This window comes from Bufo bufo, chromosome 2 (genome assembly GCF_905171765.1).
Source record: "Bufo bufo chromosome 2, aBufBuf1.1, whole genome shotgun sequence".
Lineage (NCBI taxonomy): Eukaryota > Metazoa > Chordata > Amphibia > Anura > Bufonidae > Bufo > Bufo bufo.
This window is the reverse complement of record NC_053390.1, coordinates 679,233,615-679,247,710: the sequence shown is the minus strand read 5'-3', so window position 1 is coordinate 679,247,710 and position 14,096 is coordinate 679,233,615. Positions and strand designations below refer to the sequence as shown.

At 42.4% G+C, this 14,096-nt stretch overlaps 1 protein-coding gene across 3 annotated transcripts in view; it reads left to right on the top strand.

Moving 5' to 3' along the window:
• The window catches only part of DDX60 (DExD/H-box helicase 60), a 460,164-nt gene that overhangs the window by 428,005 nt on the left and 18,063 nt on the right, over positions 1–14,096 (top strand). For all 3 annotated transcript variants that reach the window (XM_040418645.1, XM_040418646.1, XM_040418644.1), the window contains 3 exons: positions 3,517–3,658; positions 6,214–6,335; positions 10,524–10,671. In XM_040418645.1, coding sequence (XP_040274579.1) covers positions 3,517–3,658; positions 6,214–6,335; positions 10,524–10,671 — 412 coding nt within the window. The remainder of the gene's footprint in view (positions 1–3,516; positions 3,659–6,213; positions 6,336–10,523; positions 10,672–14,096) is intronic.

Sequence of the window (14,096 nt, the reverse complement as noted above, 5' to 3'; positions counted from 1 at the left end):
CTTCTCACGCTTTGGGGCCCCTAGAATGCCAGGGCAGTATAACTACCCCACATGTGACCCCATTTTGGAAAGAAGACACCCCAAGGTATTCAATGAGGGGCATGGCGAGTTCATAGAAATTTTTTTTTTTTGGCACAAGTTAGCGGAAATTGATATTTTTAATTTTTTTCTCACAAAGTCTCCCGTTCCGCTAACTTGGGACAAAAATTTCAATCTTTCATGGACTCAATATGCCCCTCACGGAATACCTGGGGGTGTCTTCTTTCCGAAATGGGGTCACATGTGGGGTATTTATACTGCCCTGGCATTCTAGGGGCCCTAAAGCGTGAGAAGAAGTCTGGAATATAAATGTCTAAAAATTTTTACGCATTTGGATTCCGTGAGGGGTATGGTGAGTTCATGTGAGATTTTATTTTTTGACACAAGTTAGTGGAATATGAGACTTTGTAAGAAAAAAAATAAATAATTCCGCTAACTTGGGCCAAAAAAATGTCTGAATGGAGCCTTACAGAGGGGTGATCAATGACAGGGGGGGTGATCAATGACAGGGGGTTGATCAATGACAGGGGGGTGATCAGGGAGTCTATATGGGGTGATAACCACAGTCATTGATCACGCCCGTGTAAGGCTTCATTCAGACGTCCGTATGCGTTTTGCGGATCCGATCCATCTATCAGTGCATCCGTAAAAATCATGCGGACATCTGAATGGAGCTTTACAGGGGGTTGATCAATGACAGGGGGGTGATCAGGGAGTCTATATGGGGTGATCACCACAGTCATTGATCATGCCCCTGTAAGGCTTCATTCAGACGTCCGTATGCGTTTTGCGGATCCGATCCATCTATCAGTGCATCCGTAAAAATCATGCGGACATCTGAATGGAGCTTTACAGGGGGTTGATCAATGACAGGGGGGTGATCAGGGAGTCTATATGGGGTGATCACCACAGTCATTGATCATGCCCCTGTAAGGCTTCATTCAGACGTCCGGATGCGTTTTGCGGATCGGATCCATCTATCAGTGCATCCGTAAAAATCATGCGGACATCTGAATGGAGCTTTACAGGGGGGTGATCAGGGAGTCTATATGGGGTGACCACCACAGTCATTGATCATGCCCCTGTAAGGCTTCATTCAGACGTCCGGATGCGTTTTGCGGATCCGATCCATCTATCAGTGCATCCGTAAAAATCATGCGGACATCTGAATGGAGCTTTACAGGGGGGTGATCAGGGAGTCTATATGGGGTGATCACCACAGTCATTGATCATGCCCCTGTAAGGCTTCATTCAGACGTCCGGATGCGTTTTGCGGATCGGATCCATCTATCAGTGCATCCGTAAAAATCATGCGGACATCTGAATGGAGCTTTACAGGGGGGTGATCAGGGAGTCTATATGGGGTGATCACCACAGTCATTGATCATGCCCCTGTAAGGCTTCATTCAGACGTCCGGATGCGTTTTGCGGATCCGATCCATCTATCAGTGGATCCGTAAAAATCATGCGGACGTCTGAATGGAGCTTTACAGGGGGGTAATCAATGACAGGGGTGTAATCAATGACAGGGGGGTGATCAGGGAGTCTATATGGGGTGATAACCACAGTCATTGATCACGCCCCTGTAAGGCTTTATTCAGACGTCCGGATGCGTTTTGCGGATCCGATCCATCTATCAGTGGATCCGTAAAAATCATGCGGACGTCTGAATGGAGCTTTACAGGGGGTTGATCAATGACAGGGGGGTAATCAATGACAGGGGGGTGATCAGGGAGTCTATATGTGGTGATCAGGGGTGATCAGGGGCTAATAAGGGGTTAATAAGTGACGGGGGGGGGGGTGTAGTGTAGTGTAGTGGTGCTTGGTGGGACTTTACTGAGCTACCTGTGTCCTCTGGTGGTCGATCCAAACAAAGGGGACCACCAGAGGACCAGGTAGCAGGTATATTAGACGCTGTTATCAAAACAGCGTCTAATATACCTGTTAGGGGTTAAAAAAAAACACATCTCCAGCCTGCCAGCGAACGATCGCCGCTGGCAGGCTGGAGATCAACTCTCTTACCTTCCGTTCCTGTGAGCGCGCGCGCCTGTGTGCGCGCGTTCACAGGAAGTCTCGGCTCGCGCGAGATGACGCATATATGCGTGACTCTGCGCAGGGCTGCCACCTCCGGAACGCGAATCTGCGTTAGGCGGTCCGGAGGTGGTTAAAAAGAATATTGGGGAGGGCAAGAGCAAGGACAGTGCAGGGAGACTGCAGGTTGAGTATATAGTTGTGGGCAGCACATTCTACTGCTCTCACATTCAGAGTTCATCTGTTATGTTAGGAAAACTGTTACATTGCGTCCGTATTCCAGGACAGTGTAATATTTCCCCCTGTTCAATTGTGCAGTGGGTTCACATTTATCACAGAGAGTGCATTCTGTTAGCTGTTGCGTTACATACAAGTAAAAGTATGCAGTGGACCCAAATTCATCATCGCTAATACGATCTGTGTCAGCGAAGGATAGACACACAGCAATCCCTTCAGTGTGGTGTGCGGGCAGCACATATAAGGACATCACAGACCTGTTATTGCTGAACGCCATTTGTCCTTCAAAAATGTTGGATGTGGACCATCTGAAAACTAGCTGCCATATAAGATGATGACCAAATGGCATCTGAAGGGTTACAAGTCTGGAACAACTACTACCGCCGCTCGCAGAAATTAGTGACAGGTGTCTGCTCTTTAAAACAGCAGAGATCTGGCGGCCATGACAGCAGGAGGGAAAGGGTTAACTTCCAAGCCTTCACACTGAGAGGCCTGGGTATACCTGATTTATAGTGATTTGTGGCAAATTAATTCGCAATGAATCGAATCTCTTGTTGAAGTTCGGCAAATCAAATTTTTCAAAACTTTGTTCATCTCTAGTCACTATCCTCAGCTAACATTTACTTCAGCTAGTTGAATAGGACCTTCATTATGCAAAAGTAGACTATCTTAGGCAAAAAAAAAAGGGCTGAACTGTAATGGACAGAAATGGGTAATCAGATGTAGTCCAGCACAGCAGGTATAGTAGAGTCATGCTCTCCCAATTTTTCACAGGTATTAACTGGGTTTTAATCTAAAGACTGAGAGGTCATGCGTAATGAAATCAGCTGCACTGTCCTCAGCTTTATTTGTGCAATGTGCATGTGTCTAAAGTCACCAGATTTCTTAGGTAATAAATCAGCTCTTTTACTACATAATGCAGAAATTGTGGCATTAGAGGCAGAACTTGATAAGAGCTTATTTGCATAGGCTCTGACAACCATTTTTAAGTTAAACCAAAAGGGAATAAGAAAATGTTGGTGGTTTAGTGACAGGTTCCATTTGAGGGGTGCCAATAATTGTGGTTAACACTTTTAAAATCAAATATGCCACTTTATTAACCCAACCAACTTTACCTAAAATAATTTCTTGATATTACTGAAGTAATAGAAGTAGTGACTATATTGACAATAGTAGATCATGTGAATTAACAAAATGTGTTTCCTGTAGGGATTCTTGAATCAGGATTGTGAGCCTACTGCATTCACAGGACTTGTTACTCACTTACATTACCATGAACCATCAAATTTTGTGTTTGTCCGCTTTCTAGAAAAAGGCTTGTTTCATAAACTGTGCAAACCAAGCTTGAAAGGTAAGTCTTATACTGCAAACTTTTTTTTTTTTTTTAACCATTAACAATCAATAGTTGGTCGTTAATGGCCATACACTTTTTTAGCACTTTTGTGCAGGTGGTGGTTTAAGAGCTCTAACTTTTTGCAATATATTTTTCATGGCACATAGGGCTGTTTTCCTTTTTAAGGATATGTATTTTTTTTTCTTGTAAGGTTCATTATGTATAATGGGGACAATTTGCATCATGGCCTGTGTGGCAGTTTACTGGCAAAAAGTTGCACATTTTAGCACAAAAATTTGCAACTTTATGATATTTTCCACCACGCATGGAGGTGAGGCTTAGCGGAAAGGGTGGGCACCCCTCTGCAAATCAAATTGATCAAAACCTAAGAAAAAAAAAGTTGCTGAAATCCACACTAGATCATGTAGTCATGTGTGTAGGAAGCCTAAAGAGATTTTTGGGTTACAGGTTAATAAGGCGTCCATAGGATAGTTAAAGGGATTCTGTCACCAGGTTTCACCCCTGTCAGCTAAACATATGCTGATGTTCAGGGCCTCATCAGGATTCCTAATGTGGGCTTCTAAATGTGATCCGTAGCCTTATTTTGCTAAAAAAAACCTGGTTTTACTAACCTGTCACTCAAAGAAATAAGGGGCCCAAGGGGATGTCAAGGGATGCAAGGTGCCGGCCGCACCCACCGCCGCCTTTCCAGACTTCTGCACCGCCTCCTAATCCTCTGTGCCGCCTCTCGCTCTCCCTCCATCCCCCCGCTGTAAGATCTCACGCGTGCGCACAGGGCTCTGCCTGATGCGCCCGTGCGGACTTCTCGATTTGGCTTCTTAAAGCGAAGTGCGCATGCGCCGGCACTTCGCTCAACCCAGGTATGACCTGCACTCTGGCGCCAGCCTCTCAGAGACCTGTGCGCACGCGCGATATCTTACAGCAGGAGGAGGGGGGAGGCAGAGCGAGAGGCGGCACAGAGGATTAGGAGGCGGTGCAGAAGTCTGGAAAGGCGGCGCTGGGCACGAACGGCGGTGGGTGTGGCCGGCACCTTGCATCCCTTGACATCCCCTTGGGCACCTTATTTCTTTGAGTGACAGGTTAGTAAAACCTGTTTTTTAGCAAAATAAGGCTACGGATCACATTTAGAAGCCCACATTAGGAATCCTGGTGAGGCCCTGAACATCAGCATATGTTTAGCTGACAGGGGTGAAACCTGGTGACAGAATCCCTTTAATCCATATCAGATCGGAAGGGGTCATTGCTCCCCTGACAATCAGATGTTTACACAAGGTCCATCACTGAAACTTGGCACTGGAACTAAACAATTCTGTGCACTGTACATTGACTCTGCCTGGTTACTGCAGCACTGCTCCCATTCAAGAGTGGAGCTATTTCTGTAAAATATAGGCCCTTTTCTTCCAAGGGGTTGTGTAGGAATACTCTTCAGTCTGATTTGCCATCAGATGTGGAGAGATGCTCCTGCGCAATAATCAAAGTAGTTGTCAAGGCAACTGTCCTGACAGCCATCGAGTAATGTGCATGGATCCAATGAATTCAAATAGATAGCTGCCTTAGCATCAGTACCACCCGGTATGCAGTTGTGGCCATCCAGCACAAGGAGTGTCAGGAGAATATACCTGGACAACCCCTGTATGCCAGGGCTACATGAAAACATTTGTCATGCAACAAAACGGTACAACAACACCGCAACATGTGTCACGCAACATCTTTTGTCATGATAGTCAATGGTGTCGCACTGCAACTGCAATGTGACAATCGCACAAAAATACAGCTTGGATAGATTTTGGTGCGACTGTCGCGTCACAGTATTTTGCATGTTGCAGTACAACACCATTGACTATCATTACCAAAAACGTTGTGCAACATTGCTGTGTTATTGTCGTTGTGCAGCCGTACCCTTAATCTCATACATGACTCCTTTAAATATTACCCAAATGCAAAATTGGACTTCAATAAATAGCTTTTTAGTGACAAAATCCCCCTATATTAATGAAAAAATAGTTAAGGAGGTTGTCCCATGAGAAATATAATACATTTTTCAAACCAGCACCTGGAACTGAATTATTTTGTAATTGCATGTAATTAAAAATTTTGGATAGCCACTTATTCAATAAAATGTATCTGTATAGTACCACCCGCTCTTTTTTCTTATTCCTTTGTCCTACTCACTGAAAAGGCCGCACATGCTCAGTTTCATCATTCACCTGCCTCCTGAGCGGTGATAGGGTGAGAACTCCAGAAAAGACACGCCTCCTGAGCTGTGATAGGGAGAACATGGACACGCCTCCTGAGCTTCAGCAGAAAAGACACTCCCCTTGAGCTGTCAGCTTGATATAAATCTAGCAGAGCAATGAATTTGGAGATCTCTGGATCCATGTGAGGTCCAGGGCTGGCTCTAGCATTGTTAGAAAGGGATTATCATGTACTATAATGATGTTTGATATTCATTTTTTACATCTATCATGTATCCCATGACTAAAAAATTAATATCAAACAATGAGACAACATTCCAGGTGCATGACTATTCATACATTGTGTTTGTTATATAGATTCTACCAAATTTCCTGACTCTGTAATGGAAACCCTTGTGCTGATATTAGCAAACCTATTTGGAAGACGTTACTTACCACGCTGCAGATTTCCAGGGGAAGATAGATTTGACCAGTCAAAGGTAACTTTGTAGATGTTTGCAGCTAATGAACCACAGGCGTCCATAGAGAATATGGTATGCCTACTGTATATTTCTATTTGAACACAGGCCTTTAGATGCAATATGTGAAATTTGTGTTATTTTCTTACAGCCGTGAAAAAGTAACGACATCCCATGTAAATTGTTTTACTTTGTAAAATATTAGGCACATTTATGAACTGCAACTTTAATTTTTTTTTTTTTTTTACAAAATCCAGTAGGTGAATGGCATAAAAATGTAACATCTTTAGACATTTGTATATGTGAAAAATTCATTAACATTGTGGTGTACCTTAAAAACATATTTCAGACAGGGAACATCGCTCATGTCCAGCCACATAACATTTCATTTTATTAAAGGTAATCAAGGAAAATGGACTTTCTGTCCAATTACAGTGACCCTTACATCCGTCCTCCTCTACCTAAACACAGTTCATGCCGAGATCCGCCAGTCACTGCAAGCGGTCCCCCGCCTGCAGCTGCTAGCATACACAGCACAAATCCATGTTACAAACACATGCTGAAAATCCCCAGCCAGAAGACGCCCGCTTGCAGTGGCCAGTGTGAACAGCCTTCATTCATACAACACTCATACCAAGGCATAGCTTCCCTAATGATCACCGCAAACTTAGTCTCATCTGAAGAAATATAGATTCCTGCACTCATTGAGGAAACGAACGTCCATGTCATCCCAAAGTGGTTGAGATCCCTGTATATCGTCCAACTACAAATACAGAATTAATAAATTGTTAAATTATATATATAGTCAGGTCCATAAATATTGGGACATCGACACAATTTTTAAATTTTTGGCTCTATACACCACCACAATGGATTTTAAATGAAACTAACAAGATGTGCTTTAACTGCAGACAGTCAGCTTTAATTTGAGGATATTTACATCCAAATCAGAAAGGTGTAGGAATTACAACAGTTTGCCTATGTGCCTCCCACTTGTTAAGGGACCAAATGTAATGGGACAATTGGCTTCTCAGCTGTTCCATGGCCAGGTGTGTGTTATTCCCTCATTATCCCAATTACAATGAGCAGATGAAATGAACCTTGGACCTTTTAAGTGTGCTATTTGCATTTGGAATCTGTTGCTGTCAACTCTCAAGATGAGATCCAAAGAGCTGTCACTATCAGTGAAGCAAGCCATCATTAGGCTGAAAAAACAAAACAAACCCATCAGAGAGATAGCAAAAACATTAGACGTGGCCAAAACAACTGTTTGGAACATTCTTAAAAAGAAGGACTGCATCGGTGAGCTCAGCAACACCAAAAGACCCGGAAGACCACGGAAAACAACTGTGGTGGATGACCAAAGAATTCTTTCCCTGGTGAAGAAAACACCCTTCACAACAGTTGGCCATATCAAGAACACTCTCCAGGAGGTAGGTGTATGTGTGTCAAAGTCAACAATGAAGAGAAGACTTCACCAGAGTGAATACAGAGGGTTCACCACAAGATGTAAACCATTAATGAGCCTCAAAAACAGGAAGGACAGATTAGAGTTTGCCAAACGACATCTAAAAAAGTCTTCACAGTTTTGGAACAACATCCTAAGGACAGATGAGACCAAGATCAACTTGTACCAGAGTGATGGGAAGAGAAGAGTATGGAGAAGGAAAGGAACTGCTCATGATCCTAAGCATACCACCTCATCAGTGAAGCATGGTGGTGGTAGTGTCATTGCGTGGGCATGTATGGCTGCCAATGGAACTGGTTTTCTTGTATTTATTGATGATGTGACTGCTGACAAAAGCAGCAGGATGAATTCTGAAGTGTTTCGGGCAAAATTATCTGCCCATATTTAGCCAAATGCTTCAGAACTCATTGGACGGCGCTTCACAGTGTAGATGGACAATGACCCAAAGCATGCTGCAATAGCAACCAAAGTGTTTTTTAAGGGAAAGAAGTGGAATGTTCTGCAATGGCCAAGTCAATCACTGGACCTGAATCCGATTGAGCATGCATTTCACTTGCTGAAGACAAAACTGAAGGGAAAATGCCCCAAGAACAAGCAGGAACTGAAGACAGTTGCAGTAGAGGCCTGGCAGAGCATCACCAGGGATTAAACCCAGCGTCTGGTGATGTCTATGCGTTTCAGACTTCAAGCTGTAATTGACTGCAAAGGATTTGCAACCAAGTATTAAAAACTGAAAGTTTGATTTATGATTATTATTCTGTCCCATTACTTTTGGTCCCTTAGCAAGTAGGAGGCACATATGCAAACTGTTGTAATTCCTACACCGTTCACCTGATTTGGATGTAAATACCCTCAAATTAAAGCTGACAGTCTGCAGTTAAAGCACATCTAGTTTGTTTAATTTCAAATCCATTGTGGTGGTGTATAGAGCCAAAAATCTTAGAATTGTGTTGATGTCCCAATATTTATGGACCTGACTATATATATATATATATATATATATATATATATATTTCTCTTTATAAGACACACTGGATTATAAAGACACACCCCAGTTTTAAACAACAGAAAATAAAAAATATATATTTTTAGGTCCTCTATGAAGGGAATGTGGTTTACTGAAGTGGAGGGGTCAAGGTCAGTAACTTTAGGATGCAGCGTGGGGGGGGGGGGAGAATAGTTCTGGTCAGCTTCTGTTACCCTTAGTGTGTCATCTGCTGACCATTGTAGCAACCAGCAATGGTGCATGTGGTCATCTCATTAAATGTACCTATCCAAATAAATTTGTCTCCTGTCATTGCTCTGTTATTTCCTTCCATGCTTCTTGCTTTTCTACATTATTTTTAAGTATTTGTCTGCGACACAGATACAGCTCTGCTACACTCATACACACTTATCTTTAAAACAACTCACCTTTCCCTGCACTAGTGCCGACTGTATAGTTCTTCTGTTCTGGCTCCTCCCATTGATGACATCATTAAAGGTGCTTAAAGGGGTTATCCAATACTATAAACTACCCTGAATATGCCGGGCCCCTCACAGAGAATATACTTACCCCGCGACGCTGCGGCTTCTCCCTGTGCGCGATTTAACTTAAGCCCGATAGGAGCGTTAAAATAAAATAAACTTTATTGGTATTACTGGTTTAAAACTTACAGGTGTGTTACCCCAAACTTCATATATGTAAAAAACAGGCTTCAAGAGGAGCACACACTGTGTGGCTATATGAAGCAATAAATCACCACACAGTGTATGTTTCTGAACCAAAAAGTATGTCAGAGCTCACTGACATATGGCTCAGACCCTCCTCTAGCTAAACAGGATGTCTGAAGGCCAGCTCACAGGAGCCACTGATATGCCTTCAGACAATTATCCCAGAGAATTGAACTAGTAACCTCCCTAGGATTTGCAACTATAAGTCTCAATGTTGCTTTCAGTCTGGCATCTAGTATGGCCAGTACAGTGGATCAATCCCAGGTTTTAGGATAAGACCAAATACACGTGGCTCAACGCGTTTCTGTGCTCTTATTGTTAGCACTTCGTCAGGAGCCATACACAGGAGACCTTATTCACATAATATCCCTGCCTGAAAGTAACTATGATACTCTGGTGGAAGTATCGGCACTAGGATGGCCGCCTGTGCTCGGATGAAAACATCCAGTGTCGGGGGGGAGCAGCCAATGGCAGATAGGGACGAGCCTCCCTAGCATCGCGAGTGATGCTAGGGAGGCTTGTCCCCGCCTGCCATTGGCTGCTCCATCCCTTCCGACACCACGCACGTAGAGAAGCAGCGGCGGTGTGGGGACCAGGAGCGGCACAGGGAGCGAGGTAAGTACATTCCCTGTGCCCGGCCTATGGAGGGCAGTTTATGGTACTGGATAACCCCTTTAAGATGTACTTGGAGTTTTCATTTCCTTTCAGTACAGCTGTAGGACCTTCCTCCCCATGTGCTCGCCTGCTGCCGCTGATCACACAGATCGGTGTCGGCAGGGAGAGAGAGGTGAGTGCAGAGGCACAGTTCTCTTACTGATCGGGCAAAGCGATGTATGTGAGCTCTGCTGGAACATTAAGGAAGCAGTCAGGGGGTCTGGTCATGCTGGATTTCCCTGACTGACATTTATAAGATGCACACACTTTTTCCCAAGATTTTTTTTTCTTGCTAAAAAGTCTGTCTTATAAAGCGAAAAATACATTATATATACTAGCCGAGAAAAAGTATTTCACACTTTGTTTTCACACAGGTATTTCTTGAAAAACTTCCAAAAGATTTTGCTTCTGTTGTCAACGAACACAACCAGAAAGTTGCCACTGTATTTGGACATTGTATCCTTGCAGGTTCCAAAGTGGCAGATATGGAAAAGGAGCTCCAGTTACCACTTTCAAAAACCAGTAAGTATATCCTTTGCAAAGCATAGTTCACATGAATGAGCCCTTACACAGCTTCATAGACATAAAAAATAAATAAATAAAAAAAAAATGTTTTGGGGGGTCTTAATATGTCGATGCAAAGAAAAAATTTGTTTTTATTCCAAAGTATTTATTTTTTTCAGTATTAAAACAATATTAATGTGGTATCATTGTAATCGTACTGACTCAGAAAATGAAGGTAGCAGGTCAGTTTTATCGTACAGGAAACACTGTAAAAACAACACCCATAAAACTATGGTGGAATTGTGTTTTTGTTTTATTATTTTTTTTTATAATTTCACTCCATTTGAATTTTTTTTCCAGCTTACCACTACTTTGTATGCAACAGTAAATGGTGCCATTAAAAAGTACAACTTGTCCTACCAAAAAAAAAACAAAAAAAAAACAAGCCTTCATATGGCTTTGTGAACGGAAAAATAAAAAAAGTTATGGCTGTGGGAAGGCTGAGAGTAAAAACAAAAATGAAAAAAAAAAAAGGAAAATGGCCCAGTGCTGAATGGAGTTAAAGGGGTTGGCCAGTTCATACAGAGTGGCCCAAAAAAAAAAAAGTAGCCCGCCTACAATATCTCCAAATTAAACTGCCTAATGGTAAATCTGTCTTAGTTGTCCATGTTCCTACAAGGCTCTGAAAAAATAAAAGCTGAACTCTGAGTGGTTGCTATGGACAACTAAGACTACTTTTTCGTGGACCACCCTGTATGACTAGCTGCATGTATTCTGGTAACAGCAAAAGCATGCAGCTAGTAATGAACTATGGCACTGATGTCCGATAGTTTAATAAGAATTCTTGTTTACACAATGGTCCCCTGATCTGCGTACCAGTGTTGCACTCAGAACATGGCTACTGATGGAGGATCCCTTCCATCAGCGGCCTCCATTCAATTATACTGGATACTGACTGCGCATGCGCTAGTTCCCCTGTCCATCCCCAGTATAAGTGAATGGAGGCCGCTGACAGACGGAATCCTCCATCAGCTGGCATGTTCCGAGCACAGTGCTGTCACACACATCACGGTACCTGCCTGTCAATACGAAATAGGCTACATGCACACGACCGTGCTGTTTTTTGCCTTCGGCAATTTGCCTATTCTTGTCCACAAAGAATAGAACATGTTATATTTTTTTAGCGGGGCCGCGGAACGGCGGCTCGGATGTGGACCCAAACAATGGCCGTGTGCATGAGGCCTTATTCTCATTTAACTATCCGACAACAGTGCTGATAATGTTCAATAATGCTCATTACTATCTGCATGCATGTGCTGTTACCAGCACATGTGCAATTAGCAAAGTAAACTGGTTAACCCCTTTAACCACTTCCAGACCGGGCCATTTACCCGCTTCCTGACCAGGCCTAATTTTGCAAATCTGACATGTGTCACATTATGTGGTGATAGCTTTGGAACACTTTTACTTATCCAAGCCATTCTGAGATTGTTTTCTCGTGACACATTGTACTTCATGATGGTCATAAATTTGAGTTAAAATATATTTCACCTTTTATTTATGAAAAAAAATCACACATTTGCCAAAAATTTAGAAAGTTTAAATTTTCTGCTTTTAAAACAGAAAGTGATACCTCATAAAATATTTATTACTTAACATTTCCCATATGTCTACTTTATGTTGGCAACATTTTGTAAATGTCATTTTATTTTTTTAGGAAGTTAGAAGGCTTAGAATTTTAGAAGCAATTCTTAAAGTTTAAGAAAATTTACAAAACCCACATTTTAAGGACCAGTTCAGGTCTAAAGTCATTTTGTGGGGCTTACATAGTGGAAAGAAACCCCCATAAATGACCCCTCAAGTTACTCAAAACTGATTTTACAAACTTTGTTAACCCTTTAGGTGTTCCACAAGAATTAATGGAAAATGGAGATCAAATTAAAAAATTTCACTTTTTGGGCAGATTTTCCATTTTAATCCATTTTTTTCTTTAACACATCGAGAGTTAAGGCCCCTTTAACACAGGCGAGAATTCCACGCGGGAGCAATGCGTGAGGTGAATGCATTGCACCCGCACTGAATCCGGACCCATTCACTTCAATGGGGCTGTGTGCATGAGCGGTGATTTGAAAATCGCAAGCATCCGCAAGCAAGTGTGGATGCAGTGCGATTTTTACGCATGGTTGCTAGGAGACGATCGGGATGGGAACCTGATCTTTATTATTTTCCCTTATAACATGGTTATAAGGGAAAATAATAGCATTCTTAATACAGAATGCATAGTAAATCAGGTATTGGTTGTTTTAGCACAGTTTTAATTTTTTTACAGCGTTCACCTGAGGGGTTAGGTCATGTGACATTTTTATAGAGCAGATCGTTACAGACGTGGCAATACCTAATATGTATACTTTTTCTTATTCAAGTTTTACACAATTATAGCATTTTTGAAACCAAAAAAATTATGTGTTTTAGTGTCTCCATAATCTGAGAGCCATAGCTTTTTTATTTTTTGACCGATTGTCTTAGTTAGGCTCTCATTTTTTGCGGGATGAGGTGACAGTTTGATTGGTACTATTTTGGGGGGAATACGCCTTTTTATTGCCTGGTGTTGCACTTTATTTGATGTTAGGTGACAAAAAAATTGCTTTTTTGGCACTGTTTTTATTATTATTTTTCATGGCGTTCGCCTGAGGGGTATACTTTTTTTTTTAATTTCACTTAAACACAATAGCATTTTTTAAACAAAAAAGTGATTTTGTCTGCATGTTCTGAGAGCTATAGTTTTTTTTTTTTGAGCGATTTTCTTATGTAGGGGCTCATTTTTTTCAGAATGAGGTGATGGTTTTATTGGTACCATTTTGTGGCACATATGCCTTTTTGATCACTTGGTGTTGCACTTTTTGTGATGTAAGGTGACAAAAATGGCTTTTTTTTTTTACAGTGTACGGTGTTTATCGGACGGAGTGGATCATGTGATATATTTATAGAGCTGGCCATCACGGACGCGGCAATACCAAATATGTCTATTTTATTAAAAAAATAATCTATTTAAAAAAAAAAATTTAATTACTTATTTGGGGATTATTATTTTTTTTTATATGTGAACACCTGTGTCCTGCCTTCTCTCTGGGTTGCCCTGCTGTCACTGACAGCAGGCCCCCCGCTCGGCAGCTGCACTATTAGGCTACTTTCACACTAGCGTTCGGGGCTCCGCTTGTGAGCTCCATTTGAAGGGGCCCACAAGCGGCCCCGAACGCATCCGTACTGCCCTAATGCATTCTCAGTGGACGCGGATCTGCTCAGAATGCATCAGTCTGGCAGCGTTCAGCCTCCGCTCAGCAAGCGGACACCCGAACGCTGCTTGCAGCGTTCGGGTGTCCGCCTGGCCGTGCGGAGGCAAACGGATCCGTCCAGACTTACAATGTAAGTCAATGGGGACGGAT